The sequence below is a fragment of the Fulmarus glacialis genome, unplaced genomic scaffold, assembly GCF_000690835.1.
Source record: "Fulmarus glacialis isolate BGI_N327 unplaced genomic scaffold, ASM69083v1 scaffold5732, whole genome shotgun sequence".
Classification (NCBI taxonomy): Eukaryota; Metazoa; Chordata; class Aves; order Procellariiformes; family Procellariidae; genus Fulmarus; species Fulmarus glacialis.
In genome coordinates this window covers 39,270-60,169 of record NW_009199685.1, presented here as the reverse complement: position 1 = coordinate 60,169, position 20,900 = coordinate 39,270, and the positions used below count along the sequence as shown (strand labels likewise).

Below are 20,900 nucleotides of genomic sequence, written 5' to 3'. Positions count from 1 at the left end.
TCAGCCTGCTACAGTGCAAGTTTTAGCAGAGATGGGGCTTAGTGCAAGCTGTTGGAGGGCAGATGGGAACATCTCTGAGCACCCGGGCTGGTACACGGAAACAATTTGCATCTCTCTGCGGCCCATCCTGCCCTCCAAAGCTCTGACACTTGGAAAAGGCGAGAGGAAGCAGTTTGACAGAGGTCTACTTACAGCAACGCTGGTAAAATGCAAGCCCAAGAAAAAGAGGCCAATGTAAAACAACCCTGGCACAGCAAAGCTGATGTGAACCCCAAATGCTGCTTCTGCATCTGCCGGGGCTGCTGCAGGGCTCGCTATAGGCACCGCCATGCACACACACACTTCTGCCGGCCAAGTCAGATGGCGGGATGGAGGAATTCGTCTGGAAAGAAGTACAGTAGATGACTGCTACACATTCAGCTTTGCATCACGACCAGCAGGCAAACCTGGGGAGGCTGTCACCACTCACATCAGCCCCGAGGATGCCTGTGCTACAGCAACTGCCCCCTCGACCTTCGGAGAAGCATGGGATTTCAAGAGCACACAGAGGCTCTGTCCTCCACCCCAATTAGTCTCCACCATCTGTGCTGCACAGCCTGGAAGCAGGAAACAGACCTAAGCTCAGGTCAGGAGATGGAAAAAATTTACACTTGTGCAACGCACAACTGTTAAAATACACATTCCCGAAAATTATTTTGCTCATTCTTCAGGAGCTTCCTCTGAGCAGAAACTGTGGTCAAGCCCTTGAGCAGGCACAATCACCTCTGCCTGCATTTGTTCCTACTACAATTCCCTTTTTGTCTTCAAGAGCTGGTCAAATAATTTTAATCCAAAACACCTTTGAATGATTTTTTTTTTTTTAAAGCCTCTCATCTTTGAGGTGGTTCATATCAAGGCTATAAAAAAATCTTGCCCTGCAATTTGAGGGCAGTTTCTCTTATTTGAGGAGAAGCCATTTTAATTCACTGAGAGCAAGGGTACAAAGGAATACCCAAAAGGCAACTGAACCTGGCTGCTTCTTTGACAAAAGGGACAACCTTGTAAGTGTAGCAGCAAGCTCTCTTTTTTAAATTATTAACTACCTAACATTCAGGAGATACTAAAAGTGGCATGCTATTGATTTTCTTTTGTCCGGAAACGTCATCAGCTTTACTCTGGGGCCCCAAATGGTAACTCAGAGAATGAAAGCTGCTTCTATTTTTAATTCTTTCAATTAATCCAATACTATTTGAAACCTTAAAAAATGCCTTTTGGTTGTTTTACCTCTTCATTGTAAACTAAGAATGATTTTGCTTATTCTTCTCGTATGGAATCCAATCAACCCAGTATCTTTCTGATTTTAATTATCAATAGTCAGTCTCCTCAGTTTTTTGGAGCGCATGTGAAATTTGAAGTGGCAGCACACAAACCATTAATGTCAAACACCTCAGTTCTGATACAACTTTCTTAATTGTTTTTCCCTCTGATTTAGCTGGATTGTTTCCAGAAGATTTATTTTTAAAAATGTCACTGATATCAGCATGGCATTAGAAAATTAATTAATAATTAAGCTGAACATGAGCTTTTACTTTGTAATTGATTAGCTGTTATTGAAATATTCAGGCGAAAGACTGACTATGCATGCAGAAAGATGCCTAAATGACACATGGATGTGTGATTTTGCAAAAGTAGAAATAAATTAGAATAAGGAAAATATTTCACTGCACAACTACGCTGAACAACTGTTCTTCTTGTAGATATAATACATTCCAATGTGCTGCAGTTATGCATTTACTGTAATATGTTCAAATTATACACATTTTAATTAGCTATAATGAATAAAAAATATTCTATGCTTTTTTACTTTTATGACTATGCAATAGTCATATTTTTCTCTCAAAGATTGAATACACCTCAAGAGCACTGTCTTTGTAAACAGTCATTATCATGATTTTCTGTATAAGTTTCTAATGAAACTCTTGGTTTGGGATCCATCAATGAATTAGTCTTAGGTGATTTTAAGAGCATAATAGATCTGATAGTGTACACAGCATAACCAAAAAGTTTATGACAGTTGTAAATATTACAGGCCAGGCATACCATATTTTACTGAAACCAATATAGCAGAATTTGTACCATGCCTGCCTGTACTGCAGATGATTGCAAACATTGCTGTAATTCCTGTACCTCCCACTGCAAAGACATCCTTCAGCTCCATTATAAAATATGTTTTCAGAGCTTTAAAAATACAAGTATTTCACTCATCTAGATTTATTTACAGTCAGCTACTTGGAGGTTTTTAAAAGTAGTTGTCTCAAACTCACTGCAAAAGAAAGATTTAAAATCTCTTTTTCACATGCAGAACAATATGTCTTCCTTCCCAGCCAGGCTCACAGAAGAGGGCCCCCCCATGCAAGTCCTTTTATCCCCAGCAACCCAAAGACTGTGCAGACAACGTAAGAGGTCAGCTGCATACACTTACATGTAACACCTTCACAGTAGGAGGTGAACCTATATAATCACATTCTCCCAGTTCTTGCTATTTACAAGGAAGAGATACATACTGTACCAAAAAAGTTCCCAAGGGGAAAACTTAATAGAGACAGTAACTCTAAGTAAAAGTACAAAGCCTTTTCTCCATACAGGCTTTGTACTGATGTAGCTGATTCATTCAGCAGCATTTTCTGTCCCATGAGTGCAGCCACACGAGGCAACCCACCTCACTTAAGAGTGTCAAAACCGCTCTGCTCTGCACACCCATATGCCAAAAGATCTATGGGTGGATCTATCTAGGTATAGAATAGTATAGCCCACTTCTTTCCTGAATAGCGACAGCTATAGTGGAGTGAACATCTCAATAACCACATAGCAGCATCCCCTCGCTAGGCTGCCTATACTAGATTGCTCGTTCCACCTCGTTCAGTTGGGCTATGCTATCCCAGAATAAGCCTGTCCTGTGGATCTCTCCTGGCTAGTGAGCAACGAGAAGGTGCAATGTCTTATTAGAAGAATTGCCCCCAGAGCACCTACTGGAGACACAACTGTACTCACATAACTGCTTTTTACAGGTATGCCTCGTCTGGGCTGCAGAGAGGTGAATTTACAGCACTGCTGCAACACACTGCTCGCTAAGCTAGGTCCGTAACCCAGAGCCCAGCGCTGGTATGCTGCACACCTATTGGTATCCCAGAAAAGCATTATGCGTCTAGACAGGACCACACACAGAAGCCAGATTAACAGTATATGAAAGCTGAAAAGGCAAAAATCCAAACAGTTAAGAAGAAAAACACAAAAATACAAATTAAGCTTGGTACAGCTCTCCAACGCTACGGTCCTATTTCCTATCTCCCCAGAGGGACTGGTGGACGTTATTCAGACTTTTGCGTTTCCTAATATCTTCTGGAGCCCTGTATATATGTATTGCAGTTTTCTAAAGCAAAGTGGGAGGAAACTGAAGCAAAGCAAGGAATTTTATCCCATGGTGTAATGATGAGACCTAGATAACCAATGCAGTGTGGACACTAGGTCACATCGCTGTCAGCCTGTCTGGCATCAGTGGCGGGACAGTGTCCCATGCATGGACTCTTCCCTGCAAGGGACCGGACACCGTGAAAACCGGTTTGATAAAGAGCTGCCGAGCAGCAGGGCAGCCCCGGGACCGAGCCCCGGCCTGCAGAGAAGAGCTGTCTCCAGTGGGTTCAGTCTCTTCTGCCTCTTCCCAGAACAAGGTCCTCCACAGGAGTCTGCCTGAGCCTCTGCTGCAGCACTGAGCAAATTCCCACTAGCTCCCGTCTCCTGTTCCCTTGCAAGGGGCTCTGCACCTCTGCGTTGCCATTTTGGCATGCTGGCTTCCTAATAGCTCTCCCAATTCCCCATGCTGGCCAAAATGCAACAGCCCTGCCAAAGCCAAGAACAGTATGCCATTTCCCAGCCAAAGCTCTGGGCTGCGCTCCCCTCCCTCCCCTACCCCCAAAATCCGGTGACCCAACACTGATCTTATCAAGGAACAGCATGTATGCGGGAAGGAGGGGAGAGGCTCAGCCCCAGACATGCCTATCAGCTTCATCTGCCTCTCTGCTTCCCTGCAAACGGTAAGTTCATTCTCCCTAATTTTCTTACCCAGCCACTCTAGCTCCTTTGTGTCTGAATCTCATGAGATCTCACTCTGCATCCTGCAGGCATCTGCCAGTCACACGCCTGACTCGCCCTTCCCTTGCTCCTGAGGCTGGTTTCCTTACGGGGCCGCGGTCTGAGCTCTGAGGCTCCCACCAGCTTCCCCATTCCCTCGTCAATATCAACCAGGTGTGATGCAGGGGTAGATGAGAATTAAGTTGTTCAAGTTATGTCGAAGTCGGTGGCCTGACAGAAGAGAGAGGTTCCAATCACATCCCCACCGGGGAGGATAATTCTCATCTCTGTTAAATGTCAGTAAACTCGCAAAAAAAGACATCAGTCAAGAATTCCCTCACTGCAAGAAAAGGTTCAATCAGTTTGTGCACAACAGAGACTCTAGTCCTCAAGATAAGGGCTCAATCCTCCTGAATTATGTGGTGTCTAAGCACTTGCAAACTGACTGAGACCTCTCCTTATAGTTCAAACATGCCTAATGCCTCTCTTCATCCTCACTACCCACCCCAGCTCCCTTCCCCCATACTTGCTCTCCTATGAATTTCCTCATATTGAACAGGAATATGCACTACATTCATAGTTTAACTCTGTTACAAAGTCTTTCAATCAGCAAACTCAAATGTATTGCCATCAAGTTTTCCCCCGTCCTAATGGTTCCCACCTGACAGTCCTGTTTCCCCGCATCAGCTCTTCACTCCATCTTCTGCTGTCTTCCCTTATAATCTCCCAGCCCCAACTGCCTCTCTTTTATTTGAGTTCTCCACACCAAGGCTTCTCGTATAAATCTGCCTCTCTTGGAAGTTACGGTCTTGTCCCATCTGCATTCAAACCGGGCTTCTTCCTTTTCCACGATACGGATTTTGTCTCTATGCCTAAAAATGCAAGAGCCAGCTCTTCCAGACAGATGAGGTCACTAGCCAATTGAGGTCACCAGCTACATCAGCTCACCAGCCATGTCTGGTGAGACGTTTAGGTCCTGAGAGTGCTGAAATAGCGTCCCAGCTCCACAGTCGCGTTCCAACTGTATATCAAGGTAAAACCCAGAGACCTATCACCTCCCATCCACCTCTCCCCACCCCGTAGTCTGCTTTTCATGGGACAGAAACTTGTCACGGAGATCACGAAGGACCCAGGCCCCCAGTCTGGACAGCGGAGAGACCAGGAGGAGCCTGAAGCGAGCCACAGTGCCCATCTCCACCCCAGCTCAGAGGTAGGCACAGGGAGCAGAGGGGACGCTGGTGCCCAGCCTCGCTGCCGGTGCCTGTGCCTGCACGCAGTACTTCCCACCATGCTTGTGACTCCAGCAGAAAGACCTGCTCAGTCTCGACTCAGGACATGCTTGGTACAGGCAAAATCTTTAGCGATTAAAACGTAAAAGACAGTTTTCAAACTGCAGTGCTTAACAGGCTTCTGACCCAACCCAGCATGGGAATATTCCACGGGTGGCGAAAGGTGCATCTGCCTCTGACACAAAGGCAGCATCTTGCCTGCATTCAAGTCCCCATTCCAAACTGTGATAACACCAGAGCCTTTCTAAAGAAACTTGCCATCATTTTTTCCATTAAAAGAAAAAGAAAAAAAAACACCCCAAGATGTTTTTCATATCGTTCTTGGAAACAGACTGACTCTTTTATCTGGGATTACAAAAAATTAAATAAAAATAAATTAGCCTTAGGCAAATGCTTGGCATGGAAACTCTAAGCCCAAACATTAAAAGTTTGGCTAACTTGTGAAGAACTGAAAATTGAGTAATGTCTACTGCCAGTGCTCCCAGACCCACCTATAATGCTCACAAGGGAGAATTGGACTGTATTAGCTGTGCCAAAGAAGATAAAGCAATGCATCTTTCCACTGAAGACAAGCTCGTAGTTTATCAGTAGGTTAAAGAAAAAAAAGAAAAAAATGCAGACAATCCACATTCAAGGACTATGAGAACAACAACCAAATCTTGGTAGGTTCAGTACAAAACTGAACAGGCTGCAATACCTCCTTAAGAACAGATTCACCTTCTGATTCAATGTCACACTGCCACATAGGGAACACACAGGCTAGTTCCCTGGAAAATGCATCAGTTAAAAAAAGAAAATATGATCCACAACTGAGGTTTTGTTTTCACACTAAAATAAATCAGAGCATTCATAATTGGGTCTGGCTGAAAAAAAAAAAAACCTTTGTTTCCTAAAAATATTCTCAGTAAGTGTTCGGTTGGCACAATGGTGAGTTATCCCACTCACAATCAGAAAATAGGAAAGTCAGTCACAGCTTTCTAATTCAATAAGAAGTTCTCTTAGAAGTAAAATATCTTGTTTTGCAATTTGTATAAAAAATATTTTTATCTAAAAGCTATGAAAGGATTAGGTAAGAATAAAACATGGCTCACTCCTGCCTCTCAGAAAAGCCAGTGGCAAATGTTCGACACACTTAAGTAGAACCGGTTGGGTTTCCTAATCCATCAATAGCTGAATTTTGTATCTGTCTTCCACTGATAAAACATTCACATTCAGGACATAAAAGCAAATGGGTCAAGAACCTGCAGCATGTGGAGCCTAAGATATTTCCCTTTTCACAAAGTATTTGATATCACAGACACAGAAAAGGCTTTGGAAATAATTAAAAAGACAAAGATAGTATCAAACAAAAGTCAGGATTTTCATGAATGAAATCCTTAAAGTTTTAAAGTCAGAAGTAGCCTAAAGTTACTCTCTTCTAATTTACTAGTTCTTCTAATAAAAAATAAACCTTTTATAAGAAATCTGGTATCTTTATGCAGGACACATATCATTCTGGCAGACAACAATGCTATTCAAGTATAATAAAAGCTCTAGCTGATGACTGCTGCTGAAAATCTGGGCACTAGGTAAGTGCTGGCATTGCACAATCCTTGGTTGCTCTGAACAAGCTGGGTTGGATACCGTCAGCAGTATCATGGTGCTCTGACACATGTGCCCAGACAAGTTACTTCCAGTACCCAAGGCACCTAATACCTGTAAAGAGCAGTGTGTGATCAGCCAGCTTCCCCATACTTTCCACCTCTCTTATAAAGATGACCTCTTCTGAAAAATCTGAGTAAATGGCATCTGTCATGCACTGAGCTTCTTCAAAAAATATGGCTTTGAGAGTATCTTCTCATTTTAGAACACAATTAGTGCTGCATGTTAGTGTCCTTATGAATCTTCTAGTTTTTCCCATCATCCATGGAATATCCATTTTAAGCCAATTCCCCACGCACCTCTAATTACCTTTTCCAGCTCTAAATGTCTCCCAAAGGCCCAGCACTCCCATGATGTCTAGTATCTATCATCCGTTACATACAGGTAAAGGGCTACTTGCCCTTCTGCTTGCCCTCCTCTCTCTTTCTTCCTGTCCCTCTACATCTTTTCCACCTCAGCTTTACTTATGTACTGTTCTAATTTGTCTTCGAGGTAGGATAAAGATGAAACATGATGCTGTAATCAAGACACTGGAATGAGATTCATCAGATATCAGATCCTGAGTTCACCACAGCCTTTCTGTGTGGCTGGAGGAGAAGCATTATTTTTTATGAAATCCAAGGTCCACTGGAGTCAACAGCAACCCTCCTCACTAACTTTGCCTCAAGGCCTTCTCCAGTGAATTTCCACTTCTCTGGGGTTTCTCTCCTTTTCATCGTACAGCCTGTGTAGCCTGCAGCTGCTATAAAGAGGAGAGGTGGCTCTCACCTAATCCAATGGGACAGGATCTTTTTGTAGATCCCACTGTGATAACGTAAGTAACTGTTGTTAAACCTAACTAATCAATAATACCTGTGAATAGGTAGGTACCTATAAAATTGTTTGTATTTGATGTATCCACTTGTTCCCACCCCTCAAATCTCACTTCTTCTAAGATCTGATCCTGCAAATACTCAAACACAAGAATAATTTAATATGTGATCAATCATGAAAGCATCAATGGGACTATTCAAATGGCTCCCTGCAAAGGTTTATCGCTGAACAGCACATGCTGAACTGTGTGTAGGTTACACAAAAAAAATATATATATTTCACATACTTACCTACTGATACAGCTCTTATTGTGCCCTAGGAACTAAAGAGGGAAGCTTATAGAGACTTACTCATTCTATCAAGAGACTGAGATTTCTCAGATGATCCACAAAGTACGAAATATGAACATCTAAATTATCCAGCAGTTCAGAAAATACTGATTTTAAATTGGCTTAGATAGGCTTCAACCTGAAATATATTAACTGCAATCTGTCTACAATAGGTTAATAATACACTGAAATCTCTAAGGGGTTTTTTTGTGTTTGTGTGCATGCCAAGGAATATACTAAATGTCCTCCTCATTTTCTCCCCTTCCTATCCTAACCTGTAGCCAGAATCACAAACCATTCAATGAACTGCAACAGAGAAGGTAGTTGGTATTTAATTGTTAATGAGTTAGACCGCACATGTTTGGTATCTGTAGGTATCACTAAAAATGTTGTGATTTTGGTGTTAGTTCTCTTGGGTTTGAGATCATTAAGTACTGTAAACAATGTATAAGTAAAAACATTAACTACAAGGTGCTGAGAAACATTTCTAGCACACAGAGAAAATGACTGACTTCAAGTTAGAAAAAACCTCTCTGGCATGAAACAGTGACTACTGCTCGTGGAATTTTATGAAGTGTTTTACTATCTGTCCCTTTTGCAACCACAGGAAGATAGCAGACTTTCTAATGTGTCTTAAGAGCAATACCATTTTAAGGAATGTATTAAATAATTATACTAGTGTACATGCTGTAATTTGCTAAATGCTTTTCAACTCTACAAAGACACAGTTCTTTTCAAAAACAAAAACAAAAAATTGGCACCCAATTGCTAATTAGTGGACTAGAAGACATGTTCTTCTGACCTTCTGTCAGATTTAAGTTTTCTAAACTGCTTGTACTGCATCCATCTTTCTGTGGCTCATAGTTCAGCTATGTAGTTTACTTATTTTTTTCCTCAGAAAATGGATTTGTTTTCTGTGTCATAGCATTTTTCTCTTTTTAGCACTAGCATATTATAGTTAAAAAAAAGTTTATGTAATAGTCTATTTGCATCTTTAATATGTTTTGTTTATTTTAAAAACCAAGAGCTGAGCATGCACATTACCGATGCAGAAAGCATAGTAATGGAACAACAGACCTTTACTTGTCAGCTGAAATAATGTGTGCATTCAACCAAATTTTTCCTTTTAAATTAGAAATTAGAAAGTTAAATGTATATGCCAAAATCAGCTATAACAAAAAGAGAGGAGGTGACCCTAGTACACTAATCTCCATTTTGAACGCCCTAAATGTTCATGTAAGACTTCTCAAAGTGCCTGAATTAGTTGGATACCTAAACCTTACCGAAATTTTTGTGGGACCTGGGTGTCTAGCTCTAGAAGAATACTTTGAAACTCAGGATTTTAGTATTAATTTAATTTCCAGCTAGATCCTTGAGCTAGGCAAGTGATGAAGAGCAAGTGATGGAGATACATTTTTTTTTAAAAAAACACCAGTGACCTGGAAAACTGCTGAATTTCGTAATGATCTTAGGTCAGACATGTAGTATTGATTATTTACCTAGCACAGTAATTCATGCCAAATCACCTGTCTTTAATAATATTTCAATGCTAACTTCATAGTTTGCATTATTGTATAATGTTAGAACGTTCCTCAATTCATCTTGAAATGTTTGGCTTTTTGATAGGTTCACACAAGCCCACAACAAATATCATATACCTTCACATACATGCAGGATATATATTCATGGAGATAAGATGTGGAAAGATCACTAACGTATAGATATGACTATATCAATCAATTTAAAATATTTTGATTTAAAGCAATTAAATAATACTAATATAGCGTGCAAAAAAGTGCAATGTAACAGTTCTTGGCATTTTTACATGAAATGTAATAAAAGGGTACAGTCCTTGATAATAAAACGCTTGGCCCTATGAAGATAGAGAGGAAAATTCTTATGAGGTTGCTGATGGTCTGATTCAGAAGTCATGGGACCCACACAAAGTCTGATTTTCAAAACCTAATGGAGACTTTCCATTAGCCCCAACAGACTTTGGGTCAGACTCTTAAAAGCGTATGACTGCCTACAAATGCATTGTGCAGAAGCCTGGCCCACAGGCTCTTCCCCATATGCTAAAAAATAAAAATACCTCTTCATATCAAGAATGCTAGAGCTTCAAGATCGGTAAGAAATAAGAAAGTAGTAGGTGTTACTAAGAAACCTACTATTCTAGATGCATACACTGAGACATAAGAAAATCAACCATGTCATTACGAGATGTCCTCCAAGACATCTAATGGTCATGCAAAATGCCTTCCTATTGACAACATAGTTTTCTGACAGAAAGCGTACACACTCACTGACAACATGCCCAACAACTCATTCCCATCGGACTTTTAAATATTGCAAGCATTGTCCTCTTCCAGGCACCCAAGCTTGTGTCCAGGGGATCATGTGGTGAAGGCAGTGGAGCCGGCAACTGTGATGAGGCTTTTGAGTGAGTAGTGTCTCCAGCCCTACAGTCCACAATGGACTGAATCTTCCTCCTTAGTGTATTGCATTACAGTGAAAAAAATGACAAAAAAAGGAAAGAGGAAGGGAACGGGAAAAGGAAAAGCCTACCAGTTAGCCCAAATATCAGCATTTGTCTTGGATGTGCTCAACACTGACGGAAAGCCAAGAGAAGTTGTTCAAAGGTTTTTGCATCAGGCCATTTCTCCTCCATTAGGTATGTTCATTTTCTTCTTGTGAAACTAGTAACAAAACTAAATGCTACAGATTATTTACAAGAGCAAACAAAAAGGACCGAAAAAAAAAACGGCGTGAAAGAGCTTTCAGAAGTGGAGACTGGTGACTTGCCAGGTAATGGTCGGAGACTAACCTAATTATATGGGAGTCTCTACAGCAGCTTTGGTCGTGGTTGCTTCTGTGATTCTGTTAAAGATTCAGCAAAAAGCAGAGTTGGACCATTCGTTTCATTGTAGTTTCTAACAGAATTTTCTCAAACGACAGATTTCTCTTGCCAACTGTATTTGGTAACCAAGTGTAAGTGAAATCAAAGGCCCTTCTTACAGGTCACGAAAATATAGACTGATTCAGGCAAATATTAGTCTCAAGCTTCTTTCTTAGAGAAGCTTTGGGCCTCGCATCATATTAGGCTCATTAGGAGATCTATTTTCATATAACTTCGTTTCTTAATTAAGAAGACATATTTAACTACAATTTTCATCCATCCTGCTTCAGCAGCAGCTAGGACAGAACAAAATCCTTTACTCAAGAGGGCTTCCCAGCTGTGCTGTTGCTTCAGACCCATCATTTCTCCCCCAAGCTGCCCTCAGGCGTCTGCTGCACAGTCCTGGCTTTGCTCGTGCAGACAAAATCAGTGGACGGCAGGGGATGCCTGATGCGTGCATAGATCTCAAAACCTTTTTTTCCACAAAATGCTGTTTTTTCAAATAGTGTTGTTCCCATCTGTGTAACAGTTTGTACTCTGCATCTTTAAAAGTAGGCATGTAAAACTGGAAAGATTTTGTAACCAGGATTAAATATCCACTACCTTTAATTATTGCACAATTAAAATAATAATGGTAGGCTTTTTTGACTAATCAAATAAAAAAGAACATTTAATTGAACATTTCATGAATGTTTCACATCAATCAGGAAATAAAATACTCTTGAATTTTCATTGCAATATTTGCTTGTGTTACTGAGAGCTCTTTAAGGCATCAATGAATGTTACAAACCCATTTATTTACAGCATGTTTGCCCTCACTAGGTTTGAAGGGTGCACAGGAAAACAGAAAATGTTCCAAAAATACTGTGGCTATAAAACATAATTAGATGGCAAGTATGTGAACAACAAAAGTTAAAATCCCTGAAAGTAATGAGATTCATTTGATAATTGTATGAATGCAAGATAAATTTTGTCCTTTTAATTTGTTCTCTGACCACTGAGGACGCAGCTTTATGGACAACTTTCCAGCAGCACCTTGATCTAAGCAGTGACTGCTCTGAAGTCTCTGGATAATCTGCTAGATTATATTTCAGATGGATTAACCCCCCAACCCAGCTCACCAGGCAGCCACAGTAAACACATGTGTTCATACAGGGAAAACAGAAGGGGAGAAAAAGTAAATAAACGTGAAAGGACAGGTTTTCTACAGACATAAAGTACATATGTTTTCCTCTCCTTTTTTTTTTTTTAGGGATGCTCAGATTCTTGTGCAGTCCCATTTTTAGTGCTGGAGAGCTAAAAAACACAGCAAAAGAACAAGAGTTGCAATAACAGCACAAGAAGGAATGGCACTGAAGTGTTTGTCTGATCAGCTGACAATCTCTCCAAAAAATGCAATTTAACTCCTAGAAAGACTTCCCTGTTAATGCAGCCATACTGTAACCTGCCGTATGGTTCAGATAATTGATTTGAAATGTGAAGTGATAGACGAGGGCCCCATTTGTCACATCTTCCCCTGCAGATATGAGAAGAAAAAAACAGAACTCACCATTATTCACCAGGACATGGAGTGGACAATTCTTTGCTCTAAACCGCTGCACAAATTGCCGTATAGACTTCATGGAAGCCAAATCACAGTATAAAAACTCCACTGGGAGAGAAGAGGAGATGAACAAAAAGAGAGTTAAGTCAGTTACAATGACATAAAAACACACTTACAGACATCAACAAGGACTCCTGTGATAATGTCACCAGGAAAGTAAAGATTCTAAAAATAAAGCAGGTTTTTGAAAATTATGGGTGAACCTGGTCTCAGAAGGTTCCTTCTTTCTCCTTCCTTCCTTCATTTCTGTTTTTAAACTGTAGATTCTTCACAGAGCAAATATGAGGAATGCTGCTGCCAGGAGGTGAAGAAGGGTATCAAACAGACCAAATGTGTCCCAGTCCTACTGTTTTTCCTACTGCTACCATTTAGGAAGAGGGGCTACAGCTCTTCAGCGCTGAGATGATCAAGACATGGCAGCTGGAAATCAAATGGGGAGAGGAGAAGCCACATTGGGCACCACAATGTCTCCCTGTGTTTCTGATGCCAAATATGCTGCCCTTTGTTTTTTTCCAGATTATCTGCTGAGTGTCTGTGGTCCAAACAGTGATGGAGTCTGACAAGGCGTTATAAAACAAAGCTTTATTGAGGCAGTAGGAAAGACGAGCAACAGCGTGCCCATACGGCGATTCGCCCCATCACCAATAGCAAACATGGCATCTTAAGTGATGCCATGGCTCTGGTAGACATCCAGGGACACATGGCAGCAACAACCAGTCATGTAAATGCCTTTTGAGTGCGGGTAAGAGTCACACTGCCCCTTGGCTCCAGCAACGGCAGTGTGACTTGAGGGGATCATACCTCACATGGGTCTGTGGGCGGCATCCCGCCTACGCTGCCGAGGTCACTCAAGGGGCAGGGTGGCAGGGGGCGGGGGGTGGCAGTCTGCCTACGCCAACGATGTTGGTCAAGGGGCAGGGTGTCAGTGTCTCGAAATATATTTAACACTGGTATGTTTTTATTTCCAAGAAAAAACATCTCTAACAAAAGCATCCTTTGTCCAAAGCATTAGTCAGCCATTGACCTTCACTAGAACACTACAAAATTAATTAATTAAAATAAAAAAGATTACTTAAATCCCCCAATAACTTTAAACCCATCAGGTCTGAAAATTCTCCTCCTATTGCAGTTGTTCAGCTTTCACCCCGACTCTCAGAGTACTGCTTCATCGGTTGCCTTGCCTTGCATGACAGCCACGACCAGGGTTATGAAGTGACAACAAGTGATGCTCCCCCCAACAGCAGTAGCTATCCCCACACAAACAATCCAAATACTTTAGAAACTCTGCAAAGGGGAAAAAGAAAGAAAACCGTGACCTCATCCACCTGGTTTAGCCTTGTAGAAAGTATACGTATTGCATGCCAGGCTTTTGGTTTGTTTCAGCATTAGCCATGTTTTAAGCAAGAAAATGTGAGTCTCTAGCGCAGATGTTATTCTCTCTTCTGGTTTGCTACATGTCGTGGTGGGACTCTGAGTCAGCTAGATGTTGTCAACTCCACGCCAGCCAGACCCAGTACACCAGGGCTCTGAGGTGGATTTGCCTGAACCTCTTCCATAAAGTGAATTTTCCAAGAAAGACCAAAAGGTGTTTCAACTTTAGAAAGTCAGACAGTACTGAGTCAAGTGACTAAGTCAAGCAGAAAGAAAGGTGAAGGCTGTACAAAGCATACTCCCCTTGCTCACTGTGTCCTTGCAGGGTGAGTTCAACAAACTCCCAGATTTCCTGAGCTGTGGCCACCTCTGCACAGATGCCCGGTCCCCAGGATGGTTTTGGCCACCACAGCTGAGGACTGGGGCTCCAGGTCCTCGCTGCGTTTTCCCCGCTCCCCTCCACCCTCCCACCTCGCGGCCCGAGGGCTGCTCCCCTGCGCTCCGTGGGAAGGAACAGCCACCCTCTTCCCAGCACATGGCTTCCCCCACCTCTTCCTGTGAAAGAAACAGCCTTTAAAAGAAAGGAAAATTAAAGATACACAGTTCTTTACACACGCTAAAGAAAGCCTTTCTGACAAGAACGTTAAACTGTTGGGTAAACAGGCTCCAACGCAGGCTGCAGTAAGAGACCTTTCCTGCTACTCTTTTCGCTGGTCCATCAGTGATGTTCATCCTGTCACAATTGAGGCTGTGAGCTATAATGCCTCTTTGTAGTGTGTCTGTACAATAAGAGTTTAGGAAGGCCTGCAGGCACAACAGCAAGCTAATAACAAAAGACAGTCACGGCTCTTATTAAAATCCTTTACAGTTCCTTCAGTTCCCTTCAGTTTTACACAATACAGGGCTTTAATAATCCCTATATATTTTGAACCTAGACAGTATTAGTCCTCTGAAATTGTCTTAGTGAATTTATATAAATACTCAGTGGCCTTTTCCATTTTAAAAAAAAAAAAAAAAGCTTAGATTCCAGTTTTAGAGATAGTGTAAATACATTTTTTCAAAAAGGCTGTAAAGTCATACTGTTTTGACGACACTGACCCATGAATAACACTGGACAATTTCTTGAGCTCCCTATCGACCTTTAGGAGGTCTGCAATTTTGTTTAATTTCACTGATGTCCTGCATCTGGAGGTAGTAAGGAAATGCAGAAGTTATTAACTCCTGTAAAAGAAGAGAGTTGTGCAGGTCATTCCTCTTGTGGCCTAGCAGCTATATAAAACCACATGAACAGCACTGTAATTGCTCAGATGCACAAAACCTGGTTGTACTAACTTGTTAGTAACTAGTGCAACAACAAATGGAGTAAAGACCTAGGCAAAGCTTTATGCTGACTTTGCTGTTGCTCTACTTCTCCAGGCAGCTCATCAAGGAAAGAGATTAGGGAAAGCATGATCAGCTTCTTAGCAGGCAGCCACTCACACTGCCAATAGAGCAGTCCCTTTTAATACAAAATATTCATCTTGGTACAGAAGGCATTGGACTTGTATTAGCTGCAGTATTTTGTGGCACAGTGCAAGGTCCAACCACTTCTTCACCACCTGTATGGACTGTGGCAACATTATTGACTCTCCTGAATTTTGCTAATGATGCTATATGTGCAAGGAAAGCAGGCCCCTGAGAACATTCACTGAGCTAAATTTTAATCTCTCCCCTCATCTGATCTCGAAATTGTCCTCTTCTGCATTGCTAACTACAATGGTGGTTAGATAACCAGTGTGCCAAGGCAAGTGCTTTTCAGGCGGACCAGTACAACCCCATCCTTCCTGGGAATTAACTTTTTGCTACATCTGTCTGATCTCCCCTCCCTTAATTTTGTAGTTTTGCAGAGCAATTGCTGTTGCTCGTTATGACTGTACAGCATACTAGGCCAAGGCTATCATTACTAAGCTTATTTACTTGCTTACTTGGGAAGCGTGTCATCATATTCAGTATTTGTAAAGCACTTGCCATCAAAAGACCAGAACATGCTTTGGAAAGGAAAACAAACAAACAAATCAAACCCCAAACTTCTTTTTGCTCACGGGGCAGAAACATTAATGGCCGAAGTCCTTGTTCATGCTTATTCGTGCATGGTGGCTCTTTGCCAGGGAGGCGGTCTCACTGGCGTGAGCGCCGTGCCGACTGAGGTGCCGTTCCACTCCAGAAAGAGTGCCAAAACACGGCTCCAAGTCTTGTGCTGACTCAGCGGTAGGGCCATGAACGGAAACCCAGTTTCTTCTTTGTCCCATAGTCTGAGTGTTTTATTTTTTTTAGCAGTGTACTGAAGAATTACACATCTAGAAGCTAAGGACAATGGTTAGTTTTTAGAATATTTCAAAGCACGCACAAATATACTAAGCAAGCCTTTTTTTTAAATGTCTTTTAATTAATAAAGACCAGTTTAATAATGTGAGCAAATGACCAAACCTGAACTTGAACTAGCAATGTGACTTGAATCACTTTTCAGAAACAATGATGGCAAAGGGTTTTCTGTATGGGATAGGTATGAGCAAAAAGAATAAATATGTGCAATAACAACAAGCAAACTGAAACATATGCCAAAATTAATATTTAGATATGTTACTTCTTACCTTTTTGGTTTGTCTGCCACTAGACTTCAAATTATTCAAGTACGTAGTGGTCATTATGCTTTTGAGTTTAATAACATGTTTTCAAAACTAACTGGTTCCTTTGATTTGCTGTATGCCATTAAGAACAAAAATGGGGAATAGAATTTACATATAGAATATCTGCAGCTAATGCTACTGAAATACTCTAACTCCATCCCATTTTACCTCTCCTCCTATACTTCCCTTTGCTTTCAGGTACTTCTAGAATGACAGACATGCCCGTATTTCTTTCTTCTTCAAGGAACAAGGATATGTTCCTTGTTCTTATTGAAATAGTCTTTCCAATGAAAGCAAGTGAGTACATAATTGTCAGACACTGGCTAAAATATTCACTATTAAAAATATTTTACTATTATTTTATTGTAATTTGATGACTCAGTTGTCAGAAAGTTATTAGCTAATAAAATATAAAAGGAGAATAATTTCCCAAAAGACAGCTAGAGTTACTTATGCCATTATTCACATATGAATAGATATGTATATGATGGTGCTACAATTGCTGCTTTGCCTAATTACTTTCTTTCAAACATGTATCTGCCAGGTGCAGCATCTTTCCAGTAACAGAGAAGTCGACATGATGTTTTTCAGGCTGCTCCTCAGTAAGGCTGTACGAATCCCACAAAGCTACGCTGGCTGACCGCACACGACACCACTGAGCACCTGTACAGCTCAGTGCCTGTTCCTGTGCTGTGCACCCTCTGCTCGCTTGGTCGTGGTAACTGCAGTCAAAGGACATGAAGGACAGGCACCCGGTGGCTCTTGGAGAGCTTTCTGACACCAAGAGACCCGCGAGAGCCCAGAGGAGCCCCAGCATTAGCACAGAGCCTGACACAGCCCCTGAGTGCACACGCTCCCTTGAGTTTCCCCCTTAGGGTCAACTTCCCCATTTCTGTCTATCTGCTTCTTCGCACTATTAGCACACCTTTCTTTTTAACACCTAGAGTTCCCCTCCTTTGCTTTTCACGCCAGCCCGGTTGACTCTGGTTGCACATTTCTTCTGTGTCTGTATTGCAGAGGCATAAAAAACATGAAACGGGAATTTTGGTCTACTATGGAAGGAAAATTCAGAAGTAAAAAGAAAGGACAGATATTGCAGTGAATGATCAGGGACTGTAACTTCTGAAATATTCACTGATCAGCTGAACACAGGAAAATGCAATCTTTGGGCTCCTGCAAAGACTTAGGTTTGACTTAGGTCGGGTTCAGATGAGATGGAGGCCACCTACCAACTACCACTTTTTTTGCATTCAACTCTAACTCGTCATCTTGAAATTATGGACAGCTACAGCTCCCCTTCAGCAGAAATCATAAGTCAGAGTCAACTTTCTTTTAATACTTATGCCAAAGCAGTTTTCCATCATGCTTTCACTTTCTTTTTTTGTGTTAGAAACACAAGCAGGGGATCCATTCTAAGGAAAGCTGCAACTCTGCCCAGTGTGGCAGGGAGCTGAGAACTCGTAGTTCATGGTGGAAGGAGGACTACAGAAAGGATTGCTTTGCCTGTTCCCATTTGCCACTCATCTGTCCAGTATCAGAAGATACTAGCAGGAAGAGTTACTTCTCCAGCAAGGCACAAAGAATGGCTCCTAGACAAGATAATAAAAAATGGTGCTCATAGTAGTCACATATTCATGCTCAAAAACATGTTGCAAAAGTTCCACACGGGTGCATTGTTCTCTGGCTGCCGTATCTCCACGGGGGGCACTGAGGAATTTGGCCTATTGTCTGCTGTTCTTCCTCACAGAGTTATACTTTGGCATCTGCACAGCAGCAAGGAGAAATGTTGTCCTGCTCATGAAAGAACTGAGTATGCTTCTGAGCACCTGGACAGTGCAGCGGAGATGTTGTTTATCAGAAAGTGCTCTTAATGAGGCAAATATCTACCATCTGATAGATGCTGCATTGCAGAGCTACAGAAGCTCTGTCAGCAAGGTGGCAGGTGGAAATGAAGTGGAGCAAACCCCCGGAGAGAAAAAGCATGAACTGTGAGGAGGAGAAGACATAAAGCAGTACTGACTGGAGCCTCCTCCCCTTTTGTCACTGCATTGGCTTTGCTGACACTAATAAACAGTGGCTTTGTCTGGTCCAGTCTTCAGAGACAAGCTTGGTATCTCCCTTCTCCTGTGGTCCTCTCCCCAAAGGAAGGTGTCCCAGAATCAACTCATCTTTCTCAGCAATCTCTGCTCATCTGCTTACACATCTTCCAGCCAAAACAAAAGTCGTTCTCAATCAAAACAGGGCTGCCAAGGGAGGGGAATGAACTTCTGGAAATTCTGACCAGCTGAGCTCAAAACTGTGGCCATTACATGACAACACTATGAGTGGAAAATGCAAAAGTGCTTCTAGGCTGCTAACACAAACCTGGGGTTTATCAGTCTACAAACTGGGTATGTGCAGAAGCACACAAGCCCCCATCGACAGAACATGACTCCTTTTAACAGAATTTTCCTACATTGTCCGGGAGTAACACAAGGGCTGGGATGCAAGTTTTGCTCAGACATGCATGATGACAGAACACTGCATGCTATTCAAGACTGTAAGATGCTTACTTTAAAAGGACTTCTAGGAAAACAAAAACAAACAAAAACCCACAGGTAAATAAGGCGTGTACCAGACAATTGCATATTGAGCTGCACAATGAGAGACAGTCATCATAAATGCAGCAAGCACAGCATCTCCTGTTTATGCCGTGCTCCTGCCCTTCTGCACTTGATGACCTCTCTGGCTTCTACACCACAAGCACTCCAGAATATCCCCCATTCTGCATTAGCAGCCAAGATTCACAGGAATTAAATATTAAATTGATTAATGCACAGAAAATCCTAGTATGTGCAATCGTACCTACAGCACTGGTTGACCCTTAATTCCAGCTGTGGTTATGGTGATAATTTGCAGAACTTTGGCTCCTAATCCTTCAGACTGTTTTACGTATGTGACTGTGTACCAAAATGTTCGCTGTTGCCTGTTGTACATCTTACAAGTTCCCCCCCCGCAGTCTTCTCCTCTGTCCTTTATTAGTCTGAATAATTTTGTGGCACTTTTTCAGATCACTGATCTTTCATAGACCATTAATAGAAATAATAAACCATGGCTAACTCTAGCACAGATTTACTGTTCAAGCTGATGCTTGTGATATGCCATTGAAGAAAAAGACAGATGGAACACATCCATTTGGCAAAGTGTGTGAGTGCACTGCCACGGATCAAAATAGTGAGCGTATTTAAAGACATACGGTTTGGGTACGGTCATTAAAAGATACACTCACAACTTTAGTTAGACTAGTTTGTCTACGGCCTTCAGCAGGCAAGTGAGAGCACCTAAATTCAGCTGTTCCTCCTCTGAGTCATCCATTCTAGTGCCACTACTTTTAAAGGCAGTCTGAAGAGATTAGCTTCCTGTGCCTAATGTTAGCCTTTGTGTGAACAGCCTCTGTGTGTCATCCGCCAGCCTATTCAGTGAAGAAAAAGCTCTGCATCGGTGTTCACAACATAAACAGAAATTCACATTGGGCAAATATTAGTAATTCATGCTTTTTTTCCTTCCTCGGGATGGTTCGAACATTGTCTGCTCAAAGAGCTATTGTAAAAAAAGGCATTTCATGGTGCCATTTCTTAACCATGTAGCTTTAACCTATTGTACTAAGAGAAACGGGGAAAAAAGACTTCAGCTTTCTGAGAGATGCTTTCTCTCTCAGAGGTGGAAGAGTAAAATAAAAAAGAAATTTGCTCTTGGAAACTGAGCAGTCTGGCTTAGAGACTTTCAACTTCCACAAGAGAAGTGTGTGGCCTATAGTCCAGTGATCCTTTAATTTGTTAAATTCAACAAACACCCCAGTAGCTCTTGTGTACTGGTTAATCAAAACAAGCAAAGTTCCAGGGTAAGAAGAGTGTTTCAGTTCCATCACTACCAGCAGCTCCTATTACTGCCAAAAATACCAACTTATCACAGGACAGCCCCCTGAACGGCTTCACAGACCAAGCTGCCAGAGCACTGGGACGTTAGCAGCCGTACAAAAAGGAGGTAGTCCATGTAAAGCAATAGAAATGCCCATGCGTGACTCTGCTAATTGCACCACCAGGTGGGATGTTAATTTAAATATGCTACCATTTTAGCACAATTCGTACAGACATAGCATGCTCCGGGTTTTCCAAACATGCAAGTAGTGCTTTGCTGTATAATATT

General features: G+C 41.8%; 1 protein-coding gene across 1 annotated transcript in view; it reads right to left on the bottom strand.

Annotated features, from left to right (window-relative positions):
- Nucleotides 1-20,900, bottom strand: part of DHRSX (dehydrogenase/reductase (SDR family) X-linked) — a gene marked incomplete at both ends in the record, with an annotated part of 70,288 nt that overhangs the window by 19,570 nt on the left and 29,818 nt on the right. Inside the window, one exon of the mRNA XM_009573331.1 lies at nucleotides 12,625-12,726. Coding sequence (XP_009571626.1) covers nucleotides 12,625-12,726 — 102 coding nt within the window. The remainder of the gene's footprint in view (nucleotides 1-12,624; nucleotides 12,727-20,900) is intronic.